Source organism: Melozone crissalis, unplaced genomic scaffold, assembly GCF_028551555.1.
Source record: "Melozone crissalis strain CALT ecotype California unplaced genomic scaffold, PUWL_Pcris_2 ptg000034l_1, whole genome shotgun sequence".
Lineage (NCBI taxonomy): Eukaryota > Metazoa > Chordata > Aves > Passeriformes > Passerellidae > Melozone > Melozone crissalis.
In genome coordinates this window covers 4,972,678-4,997,603 of record NW_026535812.1, presented here as the reverse complement: position 1 = coordinate 4,997,603, position 24,926 = coordinate 4,972,678, and the positions used below count along the sequence as shown (strand labels likewise).

General features: G+C 49.8%; 1 protein-coding gene across 2 annotated transcripts; it reads left to right on the top strand.

Annotated features, from left to right (window-relative positions):
* The first annotated feature begins 378 nt into the window (after window positions 1-378).
* On the top strand, window positions 379-17,997 carry THAP4 (THAP domain containing 4). Of its 2 annotated transcripts, XM_054282888.1 has the most exons (6): window positions 379-493; window positions 1,355-2,511; window positions 12,069-12,228; window positions 14,006-14,115; window positions 15,371-15,474; window positions 17,695-17,997. In XM_054282888.1, exons 1-6 carry the CDS (start codon window positions 417-419, stop codon window positions 17,812-17,814), a joined length of 1,728 nt encoding a protein of 575 aa, XP_054138863.1. In that variant the 5' UTR covers window positions 379-416; the 3' UTR covers window positions 17,815-17,997. The 2 variants fall into 2 exon arrangements, with proteins under 2 accessions (XP_054138863.1, XP_054138864.1); XM_054282889.1 differs by lacking the exons at window positions 379-493; window positions 1,355-2,511 and adding an exon at window positions 5,404-5,524.
* The last annotated feature ends 6,929 nt before the right edge of the window (window positions 17,998-24,926 follow it).

The window sequence follows — 24,926 nt, the reverse complement described above, 5'->3', positions numbered from 1 at the left end:
GCGCCGCCATGGTGTTGTACGGAGCCGGCTCAGCCCCGCCCCTCCGTTCCCCGTGAGAGTAACCCCTTCCACCATGCCCGCCCCACTCGGAGACGCCTTTCAGGGCTCAGCTGCCACGGACCGAGCGGCTCGTCGGGAGGCGGACGCCCAGCTGCGCCGACGAGGCAAGCGAGAGGCGCCGGGAGCGAACCCCCCTTTCCCCACCTGCCCCGCGCCGTACAGTTGCAGCCCGGCCAAAATGGCGGCGGCCATGTGGCGGCCGCCATGTTGTGCCGTACAGAAACCCCTTCCCCACCGGCGAGGGGCGCGGGGTGACCCGGCTCCGCCATCTTGCCGTACGGCGGCGCGGCGGGGCCGGGGCCGGGGCGGGGGCCGGGGCGGGCCCGGCCGGCCGAGGGCGGCGGCGGCGGTCGGAGATGGTGATCTGCTGCGCCGCCGCCAACTGCTCTAACCGGCAGGGCAAGGCGCGCCACGGCGCCGTCTCCTTCCACAGGTAAGGGTGGCCCGCCCGGCCCGCCGCAAGTGCCGCGGCCGGGCCGCCCGCTCCCCGGTCCCAATCCCGCTCCCTTCCCCGGGCCCCCACGGCAGCGACCGCTCTTTGTTTCCCTCAGGGGAACCGGCTCGGGGCTCCCGGATCGTGCAGCCCCGGGCGTGCAGCGGGAGCGCCCCTCGCCACGGGGCCGGGCCCTCCCGGCCTGTCACCCCGACCCTCCCCCGGTCCGTGCCCCGCCGCCTCAGCCCTCGCCGGGGATGCTGCCGGCCGTGAGTCCCCGGGAAAAGTCCCTGTCTCGGGAGTCCCATTGGAAACGGAGCCCGGCTCTCCTGCTCAGGGGCTTTCGTGCACTGCAGGCATTTCTACAGCTAATTAAATGTTATTAAGCACAGCCGGTGTGAGCAGCAGCCGGGTTACGCTGGGCAGCGTGCTGGCTGAGCTGGGTGCTTTGGTGGTGGGCACATCCCCCTTCCTTGGGGACAGGCTGTTTGTTCCTCCTGGGGCTGGTGAGCGGAGTAATGGATCGATTGCTGATGGAAATGGAAGCAACACCTTTTAGTCCTACGCTTGTTGTGAAGTGGAGCTGTTGACGCAGCGAATGAATATGAAATGTTTCAGCCCAAAGTGAAGTAATTCTTGAATGAGTGTAATTTCATTTGTAAATGAGTGTAACTTCCCAAAATACAACTTTCCCCAAAATCTCCTGAATCTTGCCATCTCCTTGGACTTGGTTACCTCAAAGGTCTTCTCCTACCTCAACAGTTCTATGATTCTATGGTTCTGCATTTCGTAAAGTACCAGTCCTTTTGATTCCCGAAATGTAGCTTGTTTTTTAGCGGGTTTTCTCTGTTCCCCTTTCAGATTCCCTCTGAAGGATTCGAAGCGCTTGATTCAGTGGCTGAAAGCTGTTCAGAGAGACAACTGGACTCCCACCAAGTATTCCTTTCTCTGCAGCGAGCACTTCACCAAAGACAGTTTCTTCAAGCGGCTGGAAGACCATCACCGCTTGCTGAAGCCCACTGCTGTCCCCACCATCTTCCAGCTGGTGGAGAAGAAGCACGGCAAGCTGGATTATGTCAGGAGCAGAAGGAAAATAGCCAGGCAGGTGCTGGTGAAGGATGGGGAGGCCCCGCAGGAGGGAGGCGGTGAGGTAGCACACAGGTCTCCGTCTTCTGCCCAGGACTTCATGGTGATGCAAGGGACGAAAGAGATGGAGGAGGCCACTCTGAAGGAGGAAATAGGATCCATGCCCAAGGAGGAGCAGGCCCTCCACAGCCAGCTGGACGGCCCTCGGAGAAGGACGTTAGGGGATCATTTGGGCACCAAGGCTGGGGTGCAGGTGAAGCCCGAGAGGTCTCCTGGCAAGGACTGTGCCAGGGGCAGCTGGGCAGGGAGCTGGGTGGCAGACAGGAGCGGAGTGTCCGTGGACGATTTCACCCCTCCGGCCTCCGGTGCCTGCAAGTTCATCGGCTCCCTGCACTCGTACAGCTTTTCCTCCAAGCACGCCAGGGAGAGGCCGTCTCTCCCCAAGGAGCAGCTAGAAAGGAAAAGGCCAAAGAGAGACGTGGAGCCCAGCTGCAGCAGCCAGCCCTTGGGGCACGACAAGGCCGTCACAGAAGCGTCCCCGACGTCGTCCCTCACGGCCACCCCCCAGAAACCCTCGCAGGGTCCGTCGGCGTCCCCGGCCGACCTGACCCCTCGTCCCGCCGCCGAGGCCGTGCTGGGGCGCAAGGGGGACACGGACGCCAACCCCATGTCCATCAACGAGGTGATCATGTCGGCCTCGGGCGCCTGCAAGCTCATCGACTCCCTGCACTCGTACTGCTTCTCCTCGCGGCAGAGCAAGAGCCAGGTGTGCTGCCTGCGCGAGCAGGTGGAGAAGAAGAACGGCGAGCTGAAGCTCCTGAGGCAGAGGATCAGCCGCTCCGACAGCCAAGTCAGGAAGCTCAAGGAGAAGCTCAATGAGATGAAGCGCAACACTTTCCCTTACTTGAACAGCCTGATATCCCAGGACTGTGGTCAGTATTGCCAGGGGTGCTGCACTCAGGTGGAATTCCCTGCTTTCTTGAGTTGGGGGCTGTGAAAGGTGTGATGGCGAGAAGGTGTGACACTCTGGGAAGGAGGAGTAGCAGCTTTTCTAACACCAATGGATACAGATTAACAAATTCACTCAGTGGGCCCACAAATTAATTCTTACACCCCTAACCTTTCCAAGATGTGGAATCAGCATTTAGATTGTGGTGTTACAGGCAACTCTGTTCATGAATTTATTTCCTTTTTCTTTCTGGATTATTTTAACTTGTTTGTGATACAGTGGCTCCTGCTAGGATTTTCCTTCTTCCTTTGGCCATGCCTGTGATTTTTTTCTGATGTGTTAATGAGCTGTCCTAGCAGCAGGTATCTGGGAAAGCTGTTACTGTCCTCAGTGGCATAAGAAATAGTTTTGATATTGGATTTCATATACTGCACTCAGTACTGAGGATACAGGAAATGCAAGTGAGGTGGGAGGTATCAAATATGACAATGTCATGAGGCACATTGAGGTCACAATTTGTGAGCAAATGTCTGATCCTTTCCTCCCTTGTAAGGCAGAAGAAGTCAGGAAACATAATAAAGCAGGGAGTGATGGAAGATACTTCTCTATCAATTACAAAAATAATAATTAAACACCATAAAGCATAGGGGAGCTCAGTGAGGGATCAGGTCATCTAAAAAGTTTGTTACCTAGAAGTCAAATGAGGCCCTTCTTCAAAAAAAAAAAGTGTCTTTTAATGTACAATATGTGCACAGTGACTGATTGCAAGGTGCATTTCAGGGCAGGAGTTTGGGACCATCTAATGGTGGTGTGTGTGTGGCTGATGAGAAAACATTGGGTTGCCTTGGGAAGGATTTGTGATGTGGGGCTTGCTTGGAGAAGTTGTCACCTGTGGAGGGTTGGGTGTCTCCTGCTGGCTGATTCTCTCCTTTCCTTTGGGAGAAACACTCCATGGCTTCTTCTGGGGATGTTGGGAAGTCAGAAAAGTGATGCTGGCATTGTCAGCATGTTGTAGCATGGCCAACTTCCTCACTAGAAGAGGAAAGTAGACTCTAAAATTCATGAAGGTTGACACCCAGCACTACTTTTCCCATGTGTATCTCATTTTTCACAATATGGGAAAACTCACACTTTTATTTGGGTGGAGAGGGGAAAAGTTTTGCCCTGGGAAATCAGCATAGTCTTGTTTGTACCTTCTGGTCTGTGTTTTTATATTGTTTAGGTGTCAAACTAAAGAAAATAACTAAATACAATTTTAGGGTTCCATAGTTGTCATTCATATATATACATATCTTTATTTATACATTTATTTTAAAAGGTGTCTGCCTTTGTTGGAATACTTTCACTGAGATACTAATTGCAGAAAGAATATCTTTAAAGATGTTTTTCTTTTTTCTGGTAAGCACTATGATTTTTCTCCTTTTTCCCAAGATTAGTGTTTTTATAGATACATCGTTAAGAAGTGAAAATTTTATGTTCTTGTAAAGATATTCTTAATATATGAGTTACATACTTTATTTTCTAAGGGAAAATGTAAGTTTTCCTAATGAACTGACCAATTCATTACCCATTCTCCCATCTTTTATCAACAAAACTGGAGATCAGTGTGTGAAAATGAACCATTTTGGCAATTGTAGCTTGGCATGATGGGAAGTTTAGATGGAACCCTTTGGATGGGAACCCTTTTTTAATGGGTTGGTTGGTGACTGCCTGGCTTTTAAAAATTTTTTTTAGCTTCATCTTGGTGTTTTTCTGTTTTGGACTCTCTTTTTGTGTGCTTGTAGTACTAGTTTATGGCAGTGAAAACAGCTGATGAGGTGCAGCCAGATGAGTCTGGTTCATGCCCAGACACCAAATTTTACTGTAATACAAAGCTGAGTTAAGAAAGGCTTTTCATATTCATAAAAATACAGTCAGGTAACACATTAGGTTAATAATAGTCTTCGTTAGCAGCCCTGTCTCAGTTGTCCCAGCTCATCTGATGTGTGGTTGAGGTGATGGCTTCAGCTGTGAACCTGAGCCTGCATATTTTTTTCTGCTGAAGGCAGTTCCTTGTGTGTAAGTACCAGACTGGGCTGACCATGCAGGTTGTTACCTGTCTGCATCCCTCACCTTCAGCTGCTCCCACAAAATCCTGAGCACAAAACACCAACTTTAGGCCCACACCCACTCAGCAGGACTTCATTTCAGTGCTAGTTCTCACATATTTTCCTCTAATGAGACCAATAAATTTCTGCTGGCTGTCTCCAAGCTGCAGCAGGCTAGGAAGAGCAGGTTTGTGCAGGGCTGCTGCCCAGCACTGCCTGCCAGCCACACTTGGGGCTGGGTGACTCAGGGTGCCCAAGTGGCTCCAGCTCCAGCTGTCACCGTGTGCTTGAGGGCTGTTTCCCAACCTGTCTCACCCTGGTATAGGAGAACCCCCAGGCTATCTACAGTACAGCTGAAATGGTGGCCTTTTCCATCTAAACTTTTTTGAATTTAGGTGTTTGTTTGGTAGGAAAATATTTCCTTCTGCTTCATGAGGTCCATGGAGGGTGAGGAATGCTGCTGGTGGATGAGTGTGGTTAGGCACAGTGTGCCAGGCAGGACAGGGTGAGATGTGGCTTCTGGAGGATCACAGGATGCACTGAGAGAAATGAGGGAGAGCCAGCAAACCACCAGGGATGTGTCCTGGAGAAGTCCTGGGTGTCCTGACAGCACTGTCTGACCATCTTCTTCTGCATGAAGGTTTCACAGCTCTGCTGTGCTCACTCAGGCAGGAGATCCCAGCAGCTCCTTCCACACCACCACCTCCTCCTGCCGTGCCCCAGTTTGGTCTGCTTGTGAAACTACATTTCCCAGCAGGCAGCAGGATCAGTGTTTTACCCAAACATGAGCTCACTTCCCTCTTGGCCATCTTGACACCCTGCACAGAGAGCTTTCTGGGGCAGGGGGGGCTGCAGGTACAGCAAATAGCAAAATCTCTGCAAACATGGCTGGGCATGGAGCAGACACAGGTAGGATTCCATGGGATTTGAGTTTCTGGGTTCATCAGAGAGGTAAAACTTGGAATTCAGCTGTTTGGGGGTATGAGGAGCCTCTTCCATGCTGCATGTCTGTTTTCATGAAGGTCATATTAAAGGCAGGAGAGTTTGCAAAATGAGTTCATGTGAAAAATGGTTAGAGCTTTACTAGGAATCTGTGGGAAATCTGGCTTGGATTTGTCTTTGAATATCTGTGCAAAGCCAGTGTAGAAATGGGGTCATTTACAGTACATTTTACATGCAAATGAGGCACAGTTGGCAAACTTGGGGCACACAGAAGGACAGAGCACTTAATGCATGGTTTTGTGCTGAGGTGGAGTCCTGAGACCTGGCCTGTGGGGCCTGAAGTGGTGGCAACAGATTTCATTCATGCTGCAGAAAAGGAAAAGCAAAATCCTGTTCCTGACTGGCAAAGAGAAATGGGATTGAGCATGGTTGGAGGTGCTGTGCTTTCACCTGGCTGGGGATTGAGCATGGTTGGAGGTGCTGTGCTTTCATCTGAGTGGGGATTGAGCATGGTTGGAGGTGCTGTGCTTTCACCTCAGTGGGGATTGAGCATGGTTGGAGGTGCTGTGCTTTCACCTCAGTGGGGATTGAGCATGGTTGGAGGTGCTGTGCTTTCACCTGGCTGAGGAGGATTGGTGTCCAGCTCAGCTTGAAACTGAAATGTGTCTCATGGGTCACAGAGATGTGCTGTCAGGAAAATTGCCTCCAGGAGGCAGTTGCATGTTAACTTGGAGCTAGATTTTGGAAGAAAACTGCTTTTATTCTGAGACAGCAGGTGCTGCTTGTGATTTTTTTTGTGCCCTGTCTGGGGTGGGAATGGCCAGGGTAGAAAACTGGTTTCTAGGGTGGGCATTGCAAAGAACAAGAGAGCCATAAAGTAAACTGAGAGTGAGATAAGGAGTAGAAATATGTGTGCACAGGGGCTGAATCCTTGGCAGGAGGTATCTTGAGAGATTTCACTTGGGTGGGAGGTGAACTGTGTTGTGCTCAGCATGGTGCAGGCACACCAGCTTTGGGACTTGGTTGAGGGTGGTGGCTCTTTGACCTCCCCCTTGGAGAGAAAGGCAGTTGGAAGGGAGCAAACAAGACTTTTTGCACTGCTGTTGGTTTGGGTTTTTTCAGTGGGGTGGTCTTGTTCTTTCCAATTTTGTTTTGTTTTGTTTTTGCCTAATAGTCTATAGAGTTTGTGCATTAAGCACTTAATTTTGCAGTGAGCTGGCAATGACTCACAACAAAAACCCAGCTTGCAGCTAGGAAGCAATGAAACAGCAAACTAAGGAAAACTCGAGAGAAAGTCAGGCTGAGCTCAGGTAGGGTGTTTGGTTTCTCCTGATCGAGTAGAATTTAAAAAAAATATTTAAATATTTTCTCTGTGTTATGTAAAGCAGAACTCTGGCAATGACTACAGGCACTGGAGCATTACCACCTTGGAACTTGGCTATGAAATTAATTACTGAGTGTGAATATAATGCCATTCCCAGCTTTTGGAGCAGAGATGGGGTGATCTGTTCAACAGCTGATCTGCTGGCACCTGGTGGGATGCACCTTTCTTGGGGGAGAAAGTTCTAGCACAGGAGCTGGGAGAGCTTGTTGATAGGGCCTTAAACTAGCTTGGAAAGGGGAAAGGGACAAAACCAGGGTCACCAGGGGAGAGCAGTGTGCTGGAGTCCCTAAACTTGAGGGAAGCAGCACTAATAGGATCCCTAAATCTGCATCACCAGGTGCTGGTCACAGTGCACCACACCAGAAATGTTTCTGCATTAATGCACCCAGCAGGAGGGACCAGTGAGGAGCTTTGGCCCAGTCTCAGAGATCTGGCATCAGTGAAACCTGGTGGGAGTTTTCCCTGTGACTGGGGTGCCCTGAGGGACAGTTCCAGGCTCCTCAGGAGGGACAGAGGGGTGGCACTGTGTGTGACAGAAGGGTTGGAGTGTCTGGAGCTCACAACTGGCAATGGCACAGTTGAGAACCTTTGGATAAGAATCAAAGGGCAAACAAATAATGCAATTTCACTGTGGGAGTCTGCTCTGGACCTCCCAGCCAGGATGATGACACTGACAAATTATTCCTTGAGGAATTAAAGGATGATTCCAAGTCAGCTGCCCCAGGGGACTTCAACCTGCCAGGAATTAACTGGGAGCATCCCACAGCTGGTACAGCCTGAGCCAGAAGGCTCCTAAAACACCTGCATGACAACTTTATGGAACAGGTCCTCAGGGAGCTGATTTGGAAGATGATCTTCATCTCCTGCTTGTCATCAGAGAAGATCTGATGAGCAAAGTGAACTTTGGGACCAACTTGGCCACAGAGACCACAGAGCCATCACCAAACCTCTGGTGACAGGAGGAAAAGTGCCTGAAAAACCTCAACTCTGGCCATGAAACCTCAGGCTGCTCAGGGAATTAGTGAGTAAGGTGCCCTGGGAAATGATTTTGCAGGTGCTGGGGTCTCTCAGTGCTGCTCACTTCTAAACATCTCCTGAGGGCACAGGAACAGCAATTCCTAAATGTCAGAAGGCAATCAGGTGAGGCAGAAGGCTTGGCTGACCAGGGATTTCTCTTGGAAATCAGATGGAATGGTGAAAGATGTCCAGTGGAAGCAAGGTCAGGTGATGTGTGAAGAACACAGAGATGTTGCTCCCCACTGTATGAAAATTCATACAGGCAAAGCTCAATTGGAGTCAAAGCTGCCAAAACTGCAGACAACAATAAAATTTTTAAAAATTTTTTTTTAAATCCATTGCAGGATGAGGATGGTCACCTCACAAACAGGGTCAGGGACAAGGCAAAGGTGTTTAATGCTTTCTTTTAAACCCAGTTAGCAGCTGTGCTGAAGGAAGAATTTCAGGGAACTGCCAGGTTGATGCTGCAGACCCCACACTTAGAGGACTCAGGGATTTTGTTTTGGGGATTTTTGGTGAGTTTTTTATTGTTGTTGTTGTTGTTTGTATAATTTATTCCCTCAAGTTTTCTGTAGGAAGTGTTCCCCAGCTCAAGGAAATGGGTTAGCTGGCTTGTGTAGAATTTGTGCCAGCTTAGCTTTCTGTGCCAGGGATCCCACTCAAAAGCAGGGAGAACTCAGCATCTCCTGGTGCAAAGCCTGGACAGCCAGTTCCAGTGCAGGGTGGGATTTGGCTTGGAAACTCTCTGAGGATGGAAAAGATGTAGGAACAGTCTGTCTGTGAGTTTGGAGCAGGGGCAGGTGGTGGTGAAATGGAACTGACCTGTGTGCTCAGAGTCTGGGTTGTGGCCTGAGTGGCTTCCTGAAGGAAAGAGATCAAGGTGATCAGGTTACTGATGGGTGTGTGGTTTTGTCTCATGAGTGTCTTGTGAGATTTTATAGAACCACAGGATGGTTTGGGATGAAAGGACCTTAAAGCTCATCTTGTTCCACCCCCCTGCCATGGGCAGGGACACCTTCCACCTCACCAGGTTATAGAGGAATGGGGTCTTGGAGATGCTGGGTCCCTAATGGCTTCCAGGAAGTGCAGGAGAAGGTGACTCCAGGAATGTTTTTGTAAAGAAAGAGGATGCAGAGAGAGCTTCCTTTGAGTAGGCAAAAGAGGAGCTGTGCTTATGAATGCAAGAGAATCTGCATTTAAGAGCACCCCCTCTGTGAAGCTTTAAGTGTGCAGAAGGGTGACCAGGGTCACTTCTGCTGCAAATTCTCAGATATCATTTGCATTCTTGATATTATCATACACTTACCTTTTAAGCCATTAAGTGGGGTTTTGTAAAAATAGTGTGCTAGGAGTTTAGACCTTTAAAAGGGATATAGAGGCTCCTTCATCTTCACAGTGACTGTATCTGTAAACCTGAAATTTGAAACAAAGCAGCTCAGCATAGAACTTTTTGTTGCTAAATATTTTGTGTTAACCTGCCCCAACCATGACATAAAAAAGCAAATTGCTTTTCAAATAGCTGTTTGTTTGTTTGTTTGTTTGTTTGTTTTGCTGGTGGATTCAATCAGACTCTTTCCTGTCTGCTTCCCCTCTTGCTTTTCCATTCTCCCAGCCCAGCCTTCCTGCCAGGAAGGAAAAAATTCTTAGTGCACCAGTCAGAGCCCAACACTGAAGGTAAGAAGAGCATGGGATGAGATCAGGATGTCTGCACTTACCTGCACTTCACTGAGCCCCTGGTCCTTACTCACTCCTGCTGCTCTTGACTTTTCCAGCCACATGAGAATTAAAGAGCTCTTTAGCTTTGCTGCCATCTAGGTAGTTTAGAAAAGTAATAATAATCACTTGGCTGTGCTGTTTGCCCAAGTGCCAGAGACTTCAGGATGGACAGTTCCATCTTCACTGCTCACCTGGCTGCAATTCCAGCAGCATTTGGAAGTGAGACCAGCTCAGGCACCTCCAGCCAGGCTGGGTGCTGCACAGCAAGGCAGTGGGATGGTGGAAATGGCTTCCCTTGGCTTCTCTTGGTTTATAATCAAGTCTAAAGAGTGGGAATGGCTACAGCCATTCCTTTCATCTGTTGTTTGGATGCTTTTTCTGAAGTGCAAGCAGCAGAAAGTGAAGTGCCCTGTGAAAGCACTGTGGTGACAGAAACTGTCCTGCTCCTGGCATGCTGACCCAGGAGAGGGCAGCAGCAGCCCAGGCTGCAGGCTCCTGCAGCTTTTCCAAAGCTTTGCTTTTCACTTCCTTCATGGGAAATGAGCCTGCAAAAAGCTTGAAAAGAAATGTAGCAGAGAGTGAAAGGCAAACATCAGCTGGAGGGAGGAGCAGTATGCTGCTTATCCACAGAACTGTGTGTTCCCCTCTTGGAACTGCAAAGGTGAGTACAAGGAGATACTGTGCAGTAACTGACACTGCTGCACTGATTGTGGGAAACCCTTTCCAAGTCCTGGGGACTGCACAGTCTGACAGGGTGTTCTACAGATCCTGGCTCTGATGCTGTAGACCTCTATCACTGATTTCCTAGAGAGCTCTCATGTTTCCTCATGTTGCTTCCCTTGCAAAATACTTCAGGATAGAGCAAAGCAAGTAGCAGCACTTTGCTGACATGGGCTGGCTTTTCACACCTGCTGTCTGTGGGAGAATGGGTACCACAAGTGGTCTCTTTACCCAGGAAAGCTGCTCTTCCTTCTCCTCTGGCATTTCAGGTGTGGACTGTCCTTCCTCCTTGCTCAGTCTTTTAGCCTGACATTTCATAAAGAGCACAGCAAAACTCAGACTGGTCAAGGAATTTTTGGCCACAGCCTTACCTTTAGGTTGTGATTTCTGCCTGCAGTTGAGTCTGTGCCCTTTAGATCAGCCAGGCAGTTTGTTTTTGTATTCTTGATCTCTAGGTGTGGAAACCCTTGCAGCACCCACCTTGCCAGGATGAAATACTTATCCCATGAGGGGGAAGAGGCCATGCTTTAAGCTTACTTCAATCATATTTCTCTGCATAACAGACTCTTGAGAGTAGCAGGCACCCTGTTTGTGTGGGAATCCATGTTTCCCAACATCCTGCGGGTGATGTTTTGCTTTCCCTACTTACACCTTAGTAATGCATCTGCTCTGCTCTTCACGTGGCTTTAAATTGTCTGTCTCCACTTTCCTGATGTATTTTTTTCAGGTCACAGCCTGAAGTAAAATGCAAAACAGTTCTGAAAGTAAAATGCAGAATTGTTTATCAAAACTCTCCCACAGCACCAAGGCTGACAGAGTTGAAGAAGCATTTGGACAATGCTCCCAGGCACATGGTGTGACTCTTGGGATGGTCTTGTGCTGGGTCAGGAGTTGGACTTGGTGATCCTTGTGGGTTCCTTCCAGCTCAGCTTATTCTGTGGTTCTGTAAAATGATTTGTTAAAGAAGTTTTAACTTTGTGAAATAGGCCTTGGTTGCTTTTTCATAACTGCAGTGACAAAGGGAAGTTCTTTCTCTTCCGTTTACTCTTTGCCTTACAGGCACCCAGGTATTTTTAAGATGTTTGCATTAGTCCAGAGCCTTAGTAGAACAGCTTCTGAATGATCCTTCCTTGTCTCTTTGTACAAGTTCAGGCCATTGTTAACCTCTTAAAAAATATTATAGCCAAACTTTGATCTTGAATATATGCACAGCCTGATTCTCTTTTGAAATGAGGACTCATTTCCTGAGCCTCTGAAACAAACAGGAACAGTGTGTGCTCAGTGCTTGAGAGAGATTAGCCCAGAGTGTTAGAGGCTTCATTATCATTTAATGATTATTCTTTGTGCTGAGCTTTCAGTCATCTTCTTCCCTGCATGTGGATGGGAATGAGATTTTCTTTCAGATCAAGCTACAGAGAGGAGTCAGAAATGGACCACCTGCAAGAATGTGTGGCTGAGAGCTGGTTTGGAAACAGACCCACTTTCCATGACTGTTCACTGTTCCTCATCTCCCCCCTTGGAGCTGGCACTGCTCTGAACAAAAGCATTTCTGTGATGTTGAACCATTTCTGAGGTGTTTTGCGTTCACCTCCAGCCAGCTGGAGGCAGCTCACAGCAACCTGCAGAGCACACATCCATGAGTTTTCATTCTTCCTTCTTTCTTTTGCTCCACAGAGACTCCCCAGCTGAATCCTGTGATGGAACCCCTGTCCTGGATGCTGGGCACCTGGCTCTCAGACCCACCAGGAGATGGCACCTTCCCTACAATGAAGCCCTTCCAGTACCTGGAGGAAGTGCACATCTCTCACGTGGGACAGCCCATGCTCAACTTCTCGTAAGTCAGGGGGTCTGCCAGGCTTGGCTGCAGCTCCTGGATTGGAGCAGCCATGGATTTGTTAGTTGGGTTTCTTTTCCAATAGTAAAGTACAGAAATTTTCACCTTAATTCACCAAAGTACATACATTTTCACCTCATTTTCAAAACGAGATGATGCTGTGGTGTGTGACTGCATGGTCTAACTTTGATTTTCCTCGAAAACTTGTGATTAATTAACATTACAAATGCCAACTACAGTGGCCCATGAAGGGTAATTTTAGATGATTACCTTTAAGGCATTTGCAACATTGTGTGGCAAAAGCTGATAGGCCAAGAAATGCTTATAATATATTGTAATTAAGAAATAGCTTCTGATTGAGATAGCATGAATTATAATATCTGTATTCTCTCACTCTTCACATTAAACTGAAAAGGGAATAAAAGTTTTTAAAACCCATCTCAATTGCCCCATCTCTGAGTCAAAGAGGGCATAATCTGACAAAAACTTGTGATTAATTGGCATTCTTTGTGAAATTCCCACTTAGAATAAATGAAGGAGCTATAGCATGGCTACCAGGTGTCTCCATTTTAAGCTGTGGTCCTCAGTCTTCACCACTGTGGAAATCTGAGAAAAATTAGTGCTTATCAAACCATGTGGGACAGGAGGCAGGTAGCTTAACTACTTGCTTTGGCTTCAAGTGGTTGTTCTAAGAAAAATCAAAAGGAATCCAGAGGGAGGGAAGTGACAAGTTGGCTACTGCTCAGTAGTGCTCCAGTGTTCCTTCAGCAGGGGTGAGTTGGAAAGTGTGTTGCTTTGAAAACCAAGAAAAGAAGAATTACAAGATGGAAGTGCTGTGTGAGAGATGCCCTGTGTTCCTGGAATGTGCTGGAGCTGCCAGCTCAGCCTGGGACTGCTTTAGTCCAATTTCCAAAAGAAACAAAGCTCTGACAGTCTTGCTCTGGCTGCACCTCCCTCCCCAGCTTGTGAACAGTTCCTTATTTGAGTCACCTGTTTCTTTTTGCCCCTCCTTTTCTTTGTGTCAAGAAGTTACAGACCTGTGAGCTGTTGAGCTTTAGGAAGCACCTGGAAAACAGGCAGGACAGTCCCTGTATCCCTTAAATGCTCCAAGCACTGAAAACTGCCTGATTTAAGTTTGTTTTTCCTTTGAAAAGTATAATCACCCATCTTATGGGTGACCAAACCTACAGTTCTTAAGGCATCCTGAAGAATAAATAAGAGTCTGAGCTGAATTTGTTATCTTTTTGAAGGAAGTGATGGGAGAAATATGTCTGCTCTGTTGCTTTCTACAGCAAGGAATACACAGACAAAACAACTTCTCCAGGTGTAACAGCTAAATAAAGATGATACAGTAATTCCAGATATTTATTTGAGAAAAGGAAGTTTTTGAGACACACATGGCTTCAGCATCTGTGAAACATCTGAGTTCCTGAGGGGTTTCTGAGTTAGTTCTTAGACCTGGGGGTCGTGGAAAGTCCAAAGCTTGAACTTGAACTTAAGGACTTAAGTCTTTAAGTTTGACTTAAACTTCAAGACTTAAACTTCAAGACTTAAGGACTTGAACTTGAAGACTTAACTCCAGCTTTAAGAAATATCTGTGCCTCTGTAAAGTAAGTGTATTTTTCCAGGTTTTCATCTCTCAACTGTGAAGTGTTGTCAGTCTTTTACTCTTCAAAGAATACTGCAGGCAGTCATGGGGTTAAATAAGAGGAAACCAGGTCAAAAAATGTCTTTTGAGTGCAAAACACATGAGATTTGTGCTCTGGTTTGCCCTCAGGTTCAACGCCTTCCACCCGGACACCAGGAAGCCCATGCACCGGGAGTGTGGCTTCATCCGCCTCAAACCCGACACTAACAAGGTGGCCTTCATCAGTGCCCAGAACACAGGTACACTCCTGATACCCACACTGGGGAAAAGTAGAGGTTCTTACCCTGCTGGGCCATTTCATCACTTTTTCAGACAGTTCTTGCACCTCTGATGGTTTTATTTAATTAATTTTTCCCTGTCGGAATCGCTGCTCTTTGGTGCTGGACCCACAGTGGTTCCTAAACTAGGAGAGCCTCCCAGGGTGTGGGTGCAGCACCTTGGTGCTTCTTGCCTTATGGGGACTGAATGAGAGAGATCCATGTCACAGACACATTTTATGAAAAATCCTTTCATTAGGATTTTTTCTCCTGAGAAGTTGGGAGGCCTCAGGAACAAAATGTAAACAATGGTTATCTGCTGCTGTGGAATGCAACAGGTGCATCTGTGATTGGTTGTTTTTATTTAATGGCCAATCACAGTCCAGCTGTCTCAGAATCTCTGGTCAGTCACAAGATTTTATTATCATTCCATTCCTTTCTATTGCTTGCAACCTTCTGATGAAATCCTTTCTTCTATTCCTTCAATATAGTTTTAGTATATAATTTTCTTTTAATATAATATATATCATAAACTAATAAATCAGCCTTCTGAAACATGGAGTCAAGATTCTCATCTCTTCCCTTGTCCTGGGACCCCTGTGAACACCACCACAGAACCACATCTCAGTTATTATAAGTGAAAGTATTAAACCCCAGTTGATGCTGAAGTTTACATCTAAAATGACAAATTTGAAGGGAGGAGTGCCAGTTGTGCTGTGACACTCACCCTACACAGTGTAAGTCCAGCTTTCCATGTCTGAGGTTGTGGGGATCTGAAGTTGTCAATAAATAAAATTAATTAGGGCAAATAAAACCATTCTCCACAGGGAGGGCTGGTCTGTTAAGCAGCCTAATAGAGCATGGAATGGTTTGGGTTGGAAGGAACCTTAAATCTCATTGCACCTCCCTGCCATGGTCAGGGACACCTTCCACCAGACCAGGTTATTCCAAGCCCTGTCTGACCAGACTTTGAACACTTCCAGGGATGGGGCAGCCACAGCTTCTCTGGCCTCACCACCCTCATAGGGAAGAATTTCTTCCCAATATCTAACCTAAATTTCTCCTCTTACAGATTAAAAACTTCTTCCTTGTCCTGTCTTTATCTGAATGCATAAAAAATCCCTCTTCCTCTTTTTTATAAGCTACCTTTTAAGTACTGAAAGGTCAAAATAACAATTGTGACATGCTTAAATATCCTTTGTAGCCTAATAATATGTGTGCCCTTGCTTTTCTCTAGGTCTGGTGGAGGTGGAGGAAGGGGAGGTGAATGGACAAGAGCTGTCTATAGCTTCTCACTCCATAGCCAGGATCTCCTTTGCCAAGAAGCCCCATGTAGAGCAGGTGAGTGCACACAGAGTGAGCCATTCCCATAGCATTCCCCAGGAGGAGTCTGGTTGAGAGGATATGTTATTTAGCATGCTTTAATTACAGAATGCCATCAGAGGTTCTTGGAAGTACTGCATGGCATCCTGGCTTATTTCTGTAAGTGCCTTCAGAAGAGATTTTGTACATTATGAGACCCAGAGGGATCATTATGATAAAAACTGAGAGGCTGGATGAGACCAGCTAACCCAGAATCCTGTCTCCAGAATGGCCAGTAGCAGGTCCTTAGGGAAGAAAAGAGGAAAGTCTTGGCTAAATACTATTTTATGGCAGTGGTATTACTTATTAATGCTAGTTTTCTGGGTTGATTGCAGTATGAGGATGTAATTTAAGGTATGGTCAGTACTGGGCCTCATGAGGATATTTCAGGAACACCTCTAGTTCTTGCTCTGTGCTTTTCAGAGCACTCAGACCTTGCTCTGGGCTCTTTTCCCATCTGTGGCTGCAGGGTGGGGCTGGCTCTTGCTGTCAGCTCCACCTTTGGTTGGCTGCTTTTGGGGGTTTGACTTTTTGGGTGTGTAGTGGGGGTTTGTTGATACAGCTGGAGGGGTACAGCCAGCTGTGAGTGCAGTGACACTGCTGGAGTCAGTGTGGCATCCTCAGGTCCCCTCTGGAGGTGTCACTGTCACATCTGGAGCTGTGGTGGCTGAGCAGCAGCTGAGAGACAAGCTCTCATAGCCTGGTTTTTGTGTGCTATAAAACTGACCCTTTGACAGCAGAGAGCACAAGTTTGTGCAGATGTAGACAAAAATTTGATTTGCTTACCCAGATAGTGTCCTAACTTTGGGAAGTCCCATCTCCCCTGCCTTTGGGTGCATGTTTTTCAGGTTTCCTCTTTCCCAGGACAGCTGTAGTGCCTCCTTCCCATAGCAAAGTAAATTAGATCCTGTGGGTGTCAGCAGGGAGACAGAGCCCTGGATTGCAAACATTTAAATTAAAGGGACTGTCCTCTGAGTTGCTGCCTGAGCTGTGGGCAGATGGACTGGCAGGAGGAGAGGGCAAAGCACAGAAAGCCAGCAGATATATTCCTAATTGAGGCCTCCAAGGCTGGCCTTGGCTGGAAGAAGGAAGGACGCTCTGGGGCTGGAGGTCTGTGCCCATCTGGCACCTGAGTGAAGCTCAGGCCCAGGGACTGGTCCCAGTGAGTGTCTGGGAGGCCCTTGCTGGTGAAGGAGGGTGTGGAATGAGAGGGCTCGTCAGGAAACCCCAGAGCCTTTTCTCCTTCACCAAGAGCAGCTTAAATTACCTGTGGAAACAAAGAGGCCACAGGTTTGTGAGAAGGACATGTGTGCTGCTGCTGGAGTTGCTCATTTTGAGCAAACTTCACCATATTGTTGCATTCCTGGTGAAAAGTGATTCAGGGTGGCTGTGGCTGGGCTGAGCTGTCACTGAGGGAGGAAGGCTCATTTCCTGCACCAGGCTGTGTCATGAATGATTTAGGTTGCTTGAAGAATCACCTTTAAAGGTGTTATCAGTGCAAATTTAATACAAATTTGTGAAAGCACAGCTTAATGAAATTATGGCAAGGTTCCCTCTGTTGCTGCTCATGGATGAGGAGGGGCAAGGACAGCCTCCATTCTTTATTGGATGCAGTGGGGATATGCAGGAGAAGAGGCTCAGGGGAGACCTCATCACTCTCTGCAACTCCTTGAAAGGAGGTTATAGCCAGGTAGGGGTTGTTCTCCTCTCCCAGACAACCACTGACAGGACAAGAGGACACAGGCTTGAGCTGCTCCAGGGGAAGTTTAGGCTGGACATCAGGAATAAGCTGTTCACAGAAAGGGTGATTGAGCACTGGAAGGGGCTGCCCAGGGAGGTGAAATGGTGCCGTCACTGTCCCTGGAGGTGTTTAAGAAGAGCCTGGATGTGGCACTCAGTGCCATGGTTTAGTTAATAAGATGGTACCAGGTCATAGGCTGGACTTGATGGTCTCAGAGGTCTTTTCCAACTTGGTTAATTGTGAAGGTGCCTTGTTCCATGGGTAATGGCTTTGGAACTGGTGTTGTGGAGAGGGCTGCTTTCTTTAGGAGAGAATCCTCCTTGTTCATTTGCCTGCTGCAGTGAGGATATCCTTCAGCAGGCAGGTGAGTGGCAAAGGGAGCAAAGCCCAGGTAAGGGATTCACCTTGTAGACACTCATTGTTTGATTTCCTTATTTCTTTTCCTCCCCCTGGTTTAGATTACCAGAAAATTCAGGCTCAATTCCGATGGGAAACTCGAACAAACTGTCTCAATGGCAACCACTACACAGCCCATGACTCAGCACTTACACATCACCTACAAGAAGGTGACACCCTGACACCAGGAGTGCTGGGTCACCTCCCTGAGGGCGAGGAGCAAGGACATCATGCACCAAGAGCAGCAGCAGCTCAGGAGCACAGCATGGCAGACCCCAGAGCTGGCTGCCTGTGCTCATCCCTTGGGCCCCAGAGCTGCCTGTCCTGTTGAGAATGTTACTCAGATGTTTCTGTAATGGTATATAAAAAAATAAATAAAAAGCTTTTATTTTTATGGCTGTGTCTGTGGTGTGACTGCAAGGTAGTGCTCATGGAGGGGCTTTGTGCTGCCTGGTCATCAGTAGGTGTTGGGGTGGAGATCCAGCCTCCTGGACAGCCTGGAGAATTTTGGGGGAGCCACAGGTTCTGGAATGGATTTGTCACTGCAGGGAAAGACCCTGAGAACTGCAGAGCCTGTCCAATGGAACTTGGCTTGAATACCAAGAGGGAGCAGCTACACCTTGCTCTGGGAGTTTGTCCATCAGTTTGAGGGGAATTGCTGCAGTGTGGGAGGTCAGCGCCAGACTTCAGTGCAGAATATCCCAAGAGTTTGGGGGAGAACTGCGAGCCAGCAAGCAAGAGAAGCTGCTAACAGTGGGGCTCAATCTCCAACTCTAAATTTCCAACTCTGGAATCAGGATGCAGCCATTGTGAGACCTGTCAAGTCACTCAAAAATGAGGGAGGCAGAACACTTTGATCACTGCTGGCCTACAGCAGAGACTTCAGCAGGGGCTTGAGCCAGAGGAGGTCCCCACCAGCCTCAGTCACTCAGGGAGTGTGACAGTGGCACAGCCCCACCTCAGCAGGGACCACCTGGAGGGGATCTGGGCAAACACTGAGGTGTGCAGCCCACTGCCAGGTGGGCTGTGTGCCACAGGATCTGTCTCTGTGGATGGGGGAGCTCCTGGCTGTGCCCTTCAGAACCCTGTGATGTCACCAGAGCCAGGATCACTCACCTGCAGTGGGTAACCATAAACAAACTGTAACCCCCAGTGCTGGGCAGTGCCAGAGCACTCAGGCTGTGACCCACAGCAGCCGAGGAGCTTCCGAGTGCTGCCAGAGACTGAGGAGCTTCCGAGTGCTGCCAGAGACTGAGGAACCTCTGAATGACAGCAGGGACTGAGGAGCCTCTGAGTGACAGCAGTGACTGAGGAACCTCTGAGTGACAGCAGTGACTGAGGAGCTTCTGAGTGCTGTCAGTGACCCCGGAACCTCTGAATGACAGCAGTGACTGTGGAACCTCTGAGTGCCACAAGTGGAAGCCAAGCCTCTGAGTCCTTCCAATAACTGAAGAGCCTCCTAGTGCTCCCAGTGACTGAGGAACCTCTGAGCAGTTACTGAGGAGCCTCTGAGTGTTCTCAGTAACTGAGGAACCTCTGAATGCTGCCAGTAACTGAGGAACCTCTGAGTCCCACCAGAGGTTGAGGAGCCTCCGAGTGCCCCAAGTGGAAGCCAAGCCTTCGAGTCCTGCCAGCGGCTGAGAGCAATCGAGCCCGGGAGCAGCAATGGCGGAGGTCAGGGAGGAGCCCCCAGCGCCCCGAGCCGTGCGGGTGTGCCGCATCTGCGTGGATTTCCTGCAGAGCCCCGCTGCTGCCGTGGAGCCCTGCGGACACGTGTTCTGCCACGCCTGCATCCAGCCCCAGGCCGGGCCCGACGCCGCCGCCACCTGCCCGACCTGCCAGGGGCCCATCGGGGGCATCCGCGTGCTGCAGGGCCCGGAGAGCCGGGCCGGGCTGGCCCCGCGCCGGCCCCGCCGCCGCCTCCATCCCTTCGTGGTGCGCTGGCGCCAGCGGCAGCAGCGGCAGCAGCAGCAGCAGAACCAGAACCAGCAGAACCAGAACCAGCAGCAGCAGCAGCAGCAGCAGCAGGAGTAGGCAGCTCCTGGAGGAGGCCGCACTGCACATTCTCCCATGGGGACAGGGCACCGAGCCCCCCCGGGCTCCAGCAGCGTTCCCAGAGAGTGTCGGAGGGGCTGGGCAGAAACAGCCTGGGCAGGCCTGGCCTCGGGACCACGTGCACCTCCTCCCCTTGATCCTTTTTGATGTGGATCCTCCATGGCCCCTCTAAAATGAAAACCAGCATGCTGACAAGGGCCTCGCCTGGTTTCTTCTGCTCCTTTGCTCATTAGTGCAGGACTGGGGGAGTGGGAGCTGTGGGAGAGGGAAGGATATGGATGTGGGAACTTGGGGTGGGATAAGGCTGAAGAATTGGTAGAGAGGGAATAATGTGAATGTCAAAAATGGAAGAGAGGAGCCATTCCTGGTTGCTCCTGTGCTGCTTTGTTTATTCCTGAAGAGATGCAGCCCAGCAAGAGAAGAGGAAGGGGAGAGCCCCCTGGATCCCTCAGCAGATTCCTAAGGGAGTAGTGTCTGCTCTTCCTGAGGGCCAGGGTGAGGACAGAGACTGAGATGGACATTGGGGCAGACCCTCCTTTCCTTGCCCCACAACAGCTGGAGGAGGCAGCCCTGGCACAGCCACCAGCTGCAGGGCACTGCCTGTGAGAGAAGGGACAGCCAGGACTGACCTGTTCAGGGCATCTCTGAAGAAGAATCCCAGAGCCCTTCCCCATTTGGGGCATCACCAGGAGCTGTGTGGTGGCTGTGCATCCTCATTGTCACCCTGCTCCATCCCCTCCCATGGCCCAGGTGGCTGCAGAACTCCTGACATTAGAACTGAGCTTCTTCCCACAGCTCCCTGCTGCCTTGGCAAACCTTGTTTCCCAGGAATAGCCCTCACACATCGGTGTCAAGAGTGCTGGGGGCTGTGTCTGCTCCAGCCAGGGCAGCCAAGCATGGGGTGAGGCTTCTCAGGCTGACCACAGCTTCATGGTGCCTTCTGCCCTGGAGATGGATGGAAATCTGGAGGCCCCAGGCTCTTTGTAAGAGATTCCTTGGAAGGAGACATCCTTCATGGGAGCTGCTCAGAGACAGAGATCCAAATTATGTCTTTGGGGCATGGAGCAAAGAGGCAGGAGGGGTCACCTCCCCCTGGCAGGCCAGGCACTCCCTTGCCAGGGCATGGACACCCTGAGGTCCATGTTCTGCAGAGAGGTTCCCCCTTGGGAACACAGCAGTGCCAAGGCAGCACCATGATGGCTTCTGGGGGGATGGAGAGGGGTCATGGCTGAGAGAGGCTTGGAGTGAGATCCCAGCTCCAAAAATCCCCATGAAGCTCCAGATCCCCATGGAGCTGATCCCAGCTCTGCTGTGCCTTGGCAGGAAAGAGCATCCTGGATCCCAAACATTCCTATGGCTGAATGTGACCTGGGGCAGGGGATGTGTGTGATGTGTGTGCAGGCACAGCCCCTGGAGCACAGCCAGCCCTCCATGCTCCCACTGCTGCAAATGGATGTTAACTTGCTGGGAATTGCTCTCAGCCTCGCTGGTTTCTAGCTGGGCTTTTAGGAGGAGCAGTGGGAACCACCCCGGTGCTGGCTCCAGGCGAGTCCCACCGGCCCATGGTGGTTTTGGCATGTGCAAAAATGAAATAAAAGCGCTGTTCTCTGGGGAGCCAGCCAGCCCAGAGCGGATGAGCGCTCCCATTAATGTGTCATTAATGTGCAGCCCTGGCGTCGGCTCTCTTGGCACTGCAGAGGTAATTACAACCCAACTATAAAGCCTTGCACATGGATTTATTTACTGCCTTATTAGCAGCATCTGCTCTCCCACAGAAGTGGCTCAGCTGTTTGCTCTCGTTCAGGGGAAGCAGTGGAACTCACCTCCTTGGGCTGGGGAGTGAGCTGAGGGAGGTGAGCACACCACTGGGGTTCCATTTTCAGCTGAGGGAGCTGAGCACACCACTGGGGTTCCATTTTCAGCTGAGGGAGGTGAGCACACCACTGGGGTTCCATTTTCAGCTGAGGGAGCTGAGCACACCACTGGGGTTCCATTTTCAGCTGAGGGAGGTGAGCACACCACTGGGGTTCCATTTTCAGCTAAGAGAGGTGAGCACACCACTGGGGTTCCATTCCCACCCTGCTTGTTGGTTTAGTGCCTCTGCCCAGCACAGCATGAGGGGGGCACAGAGCTTCACCCCAAACCTGAAGGACGTGGCTGTGTTGGAGATCCAGCAGCATTTCTCTTCCCACCTGTCTCCCAGCACTGCCCCACAATGTTTTATCATCACAAAAATCACAGAATCGTGGAATCATCAAGTGGGAAAAGCCCTCTAAGATCACTGAGTCCAACCATCCACCCAGCATTTCCACTGGACAGTTTCACCACTAAACCATGTCCTCAAGTGCCACATCCACACATTTTTTGAACATTTCCAGGGATGGTGACTCCACCATTGCCCTGAGCAGCCCATTCAAATTCTTGACAAGCCTTTCAATGAAGAATTCTTCCTTAATATCCAGCTTAAACCTCCCCTTGTACAGCTTGTCCCTGTTCCCTGGGAGCAGAGCCTGATCCCCCCTGGCTGCCCCCTCTTGTCAGGGAGTTGTGGACAGCAAGAAGGTCCCCCTGAGCCTCCTTTTCTCCAGGCTGAGCCCCTTTCCAGCTCCCTCAACCATTCCTTGTAAGGCTGTGCTCCAGACCCTTCACATCTCTGTTTCCTTCTCTGGACACAGCTCTCTCCTCCAGCAGGAGCCATGGGATGAGTGGCCCTGGTGCTGCAGACCCTCAGCTCTCTCAGAGCTGCAGTTGCCTGGATTCCCAAGTGTTTTTCTGCTGCTGCTGAGCCACAGCAGCCAAATCACTGCTGCAGCATCCACCGCCTTGGCTGCTGGCCTGGCCTGGCTCTGCTGCTGAGCACATTTCCCAAGGAAAACGGATGCTGGGTTTGTTAACTGAGTGTTGTGGCAAATGCAAGTTAAGTGGCTGCAAATCCACCAGAGAACCAGTTCATTCAGGGCACAGAGCATAATGTCCAAAAGGCTTTTGTTGCCTGTGGTTCCTAAATAAAAATTCACATGTGGCCCATGCCAACCAAGGTGCCAAGTTGGGATGCAAAGCTTGGAATTACAAAGTGTAAATATTTATTCATGGGTGTGAGATGTCCCAGCCAAATCAGGCACCCAGGTGGGGTTTTTATGAGGTTCTTTAGTCCATCACATCCTCAGGTACAGCACAAACACCCACACTAATGGATCTCCAGTCACAGTAAAACTTGGCAAAGCTGCTGTTTCTGCTCGTCCATGGATCCAGGTGTCCTTGAGTCCCTCTGGCTGCAGTGACTGAGCTGTGACACCAGACCAGCCTGGGAGGGTCTCAGAGGCTGGGATCCTGTGGGACCTTGGTCATCCCAGGGATAAAGCTGTTCTTTATCCCTCAGGGACTGCACTCAGCCTCCAAAAGCAAAATCCTTCTCTCTAGGGTTTGTTTTACTTCAGCACAAACAATACCAAAGTTTTCAGTAAAGCTCCACTGCTTCTTTACATCGGTGTTTAATTACTGTGTATAGTATATGTATACATAAAGTTAATATATTTTTGTAAAGGAGTTTGACAGTTCAAAAAAGGATTTTTCATCACATTTACCAAGCCTGTCACATACCTGAGCCTCCTTCAGCACCACCAGGCTGCTGCTCCTTTCTGGCATCCATCCCCCAAGCAGCCCCTGCCCATCATATCAGCTGTCAGAGAATGAAACCGTTCATGCCTCAAACATTGATATAACTTTTTTCCCATTATAACAAAAACTGTATGAAGAAGCTACAACCAAAGAAACCTCCCTGAAGATGCCTGACTGGGACTTTGGACTGAAAGCAAATTGCTGAGATTAGATAAGGGGAAAACCCTGTCACAGCACGTGCCACAGTTGAGATGGCCACAATACACAGTATCACCACACAATTTCAGAAGGCTTCAACCCAAACAGAACGAACATCTTACTCATCAGAAGGCTGCAAGCTCTGCCCTTCTTGTTCTTTAGCCCAGCCTTTTGTCCCCTCCTGTTGATGCACTGCCCCTGTGTGCCCTCTGTTCCCTTTGGTGGTTGCTCAGTGCCCCCGGGCATTCCATGGCTCATTGCTGTCAGTGCTGCTCACCTGCTGCTCACAGCTGTGCCCATTGGGGCTCAGCCCCACTCCCAATCACCACAAACTGTGTGCCTACAAAACCCATTCCTCAGTCACCTGAAGCAAAAAAGTAAAAAGGAAAAGAATGAGAGCCAGCCCCAGCAGCTGTGCTAAGAATCATCTCTGGCTTTCTTTGGGGTGGGGGAGGCTGTAGCCCACAGACCCATTTGCTGAGAGCAGATTTGCATAGATTTCCCCCCCCAACTGAGGTGGAGGAAGAAGTTTGGGTGTGCTGTAACCTCTGCTCAGGGGCAGTGAACCCATCCATTCTCCCTTACACAGATTGCTAAGGAAGCCCCAGCCCTGGGAAGGCCGCATCCACAGGACATTCCTGTGAGAGGCAGCTGAGGTTAATTAATCCATTAATCCATCAAAGCCCCTCCCAAGTCATTCCTGAAGCCTTCCACCACAGGACTGCATGGGATGCAACAAACCCAAAATCTGTGGTGAGAGACAATGGCAAACTCCCCCCTGCCACCCTTCCCTTAGTGAATTACCTGGATTTTCCTACCTGGCCTGAACATATATTAAACCATTGAATTCTATGCTTTTTGGGGGGACCTTCACCACCAAGAAGACTAGCAGGAGAGAATCAGCAGAACATCACTGAGATCCATGGAGTGCTGATATTTTCCTTATTCTGTCCCTGTTTTTGTCCCTCTTTCTGTCCCCCCTTGTAGGAGTGTCGGGGGGTAGCATGGTCAGGATGGACAGAGACGAGAGATCTCTGCAGCCAGGTCAGGAACTTGGGGTTTATTGCCAAGGGCCTGGGTGCAGGGCCCTGCTGGGATTTGGGGTTTATTGCAAAGGGCCTGGGTGCAGGGCCCTGCTGGGATTTGGGGTTTATTGCAAAGGGCCTGGGTGCAGGGCCCTGCAGGGATTTGGGTTTATTGCAAAGGGCCTGGGTGCAGGGCCCTGCTGGGATTTGGGTTTATTGCAAAGGGCCTGGGTGCAGGGCCCTGCTGGGATTTGGGTTTATTGCAAAGGGCCTGGGTGCAGGGCCCTGCTGGGAGCTGCCAAATACAGCTCAGAGCAGGCCCGAGAGAAGAGAGGGGGAGAGAGGTGAGAGAGCAAAAGTGTAAGAGAGTAAAAGGGGAAAGAAAATGAGGTTCCCTT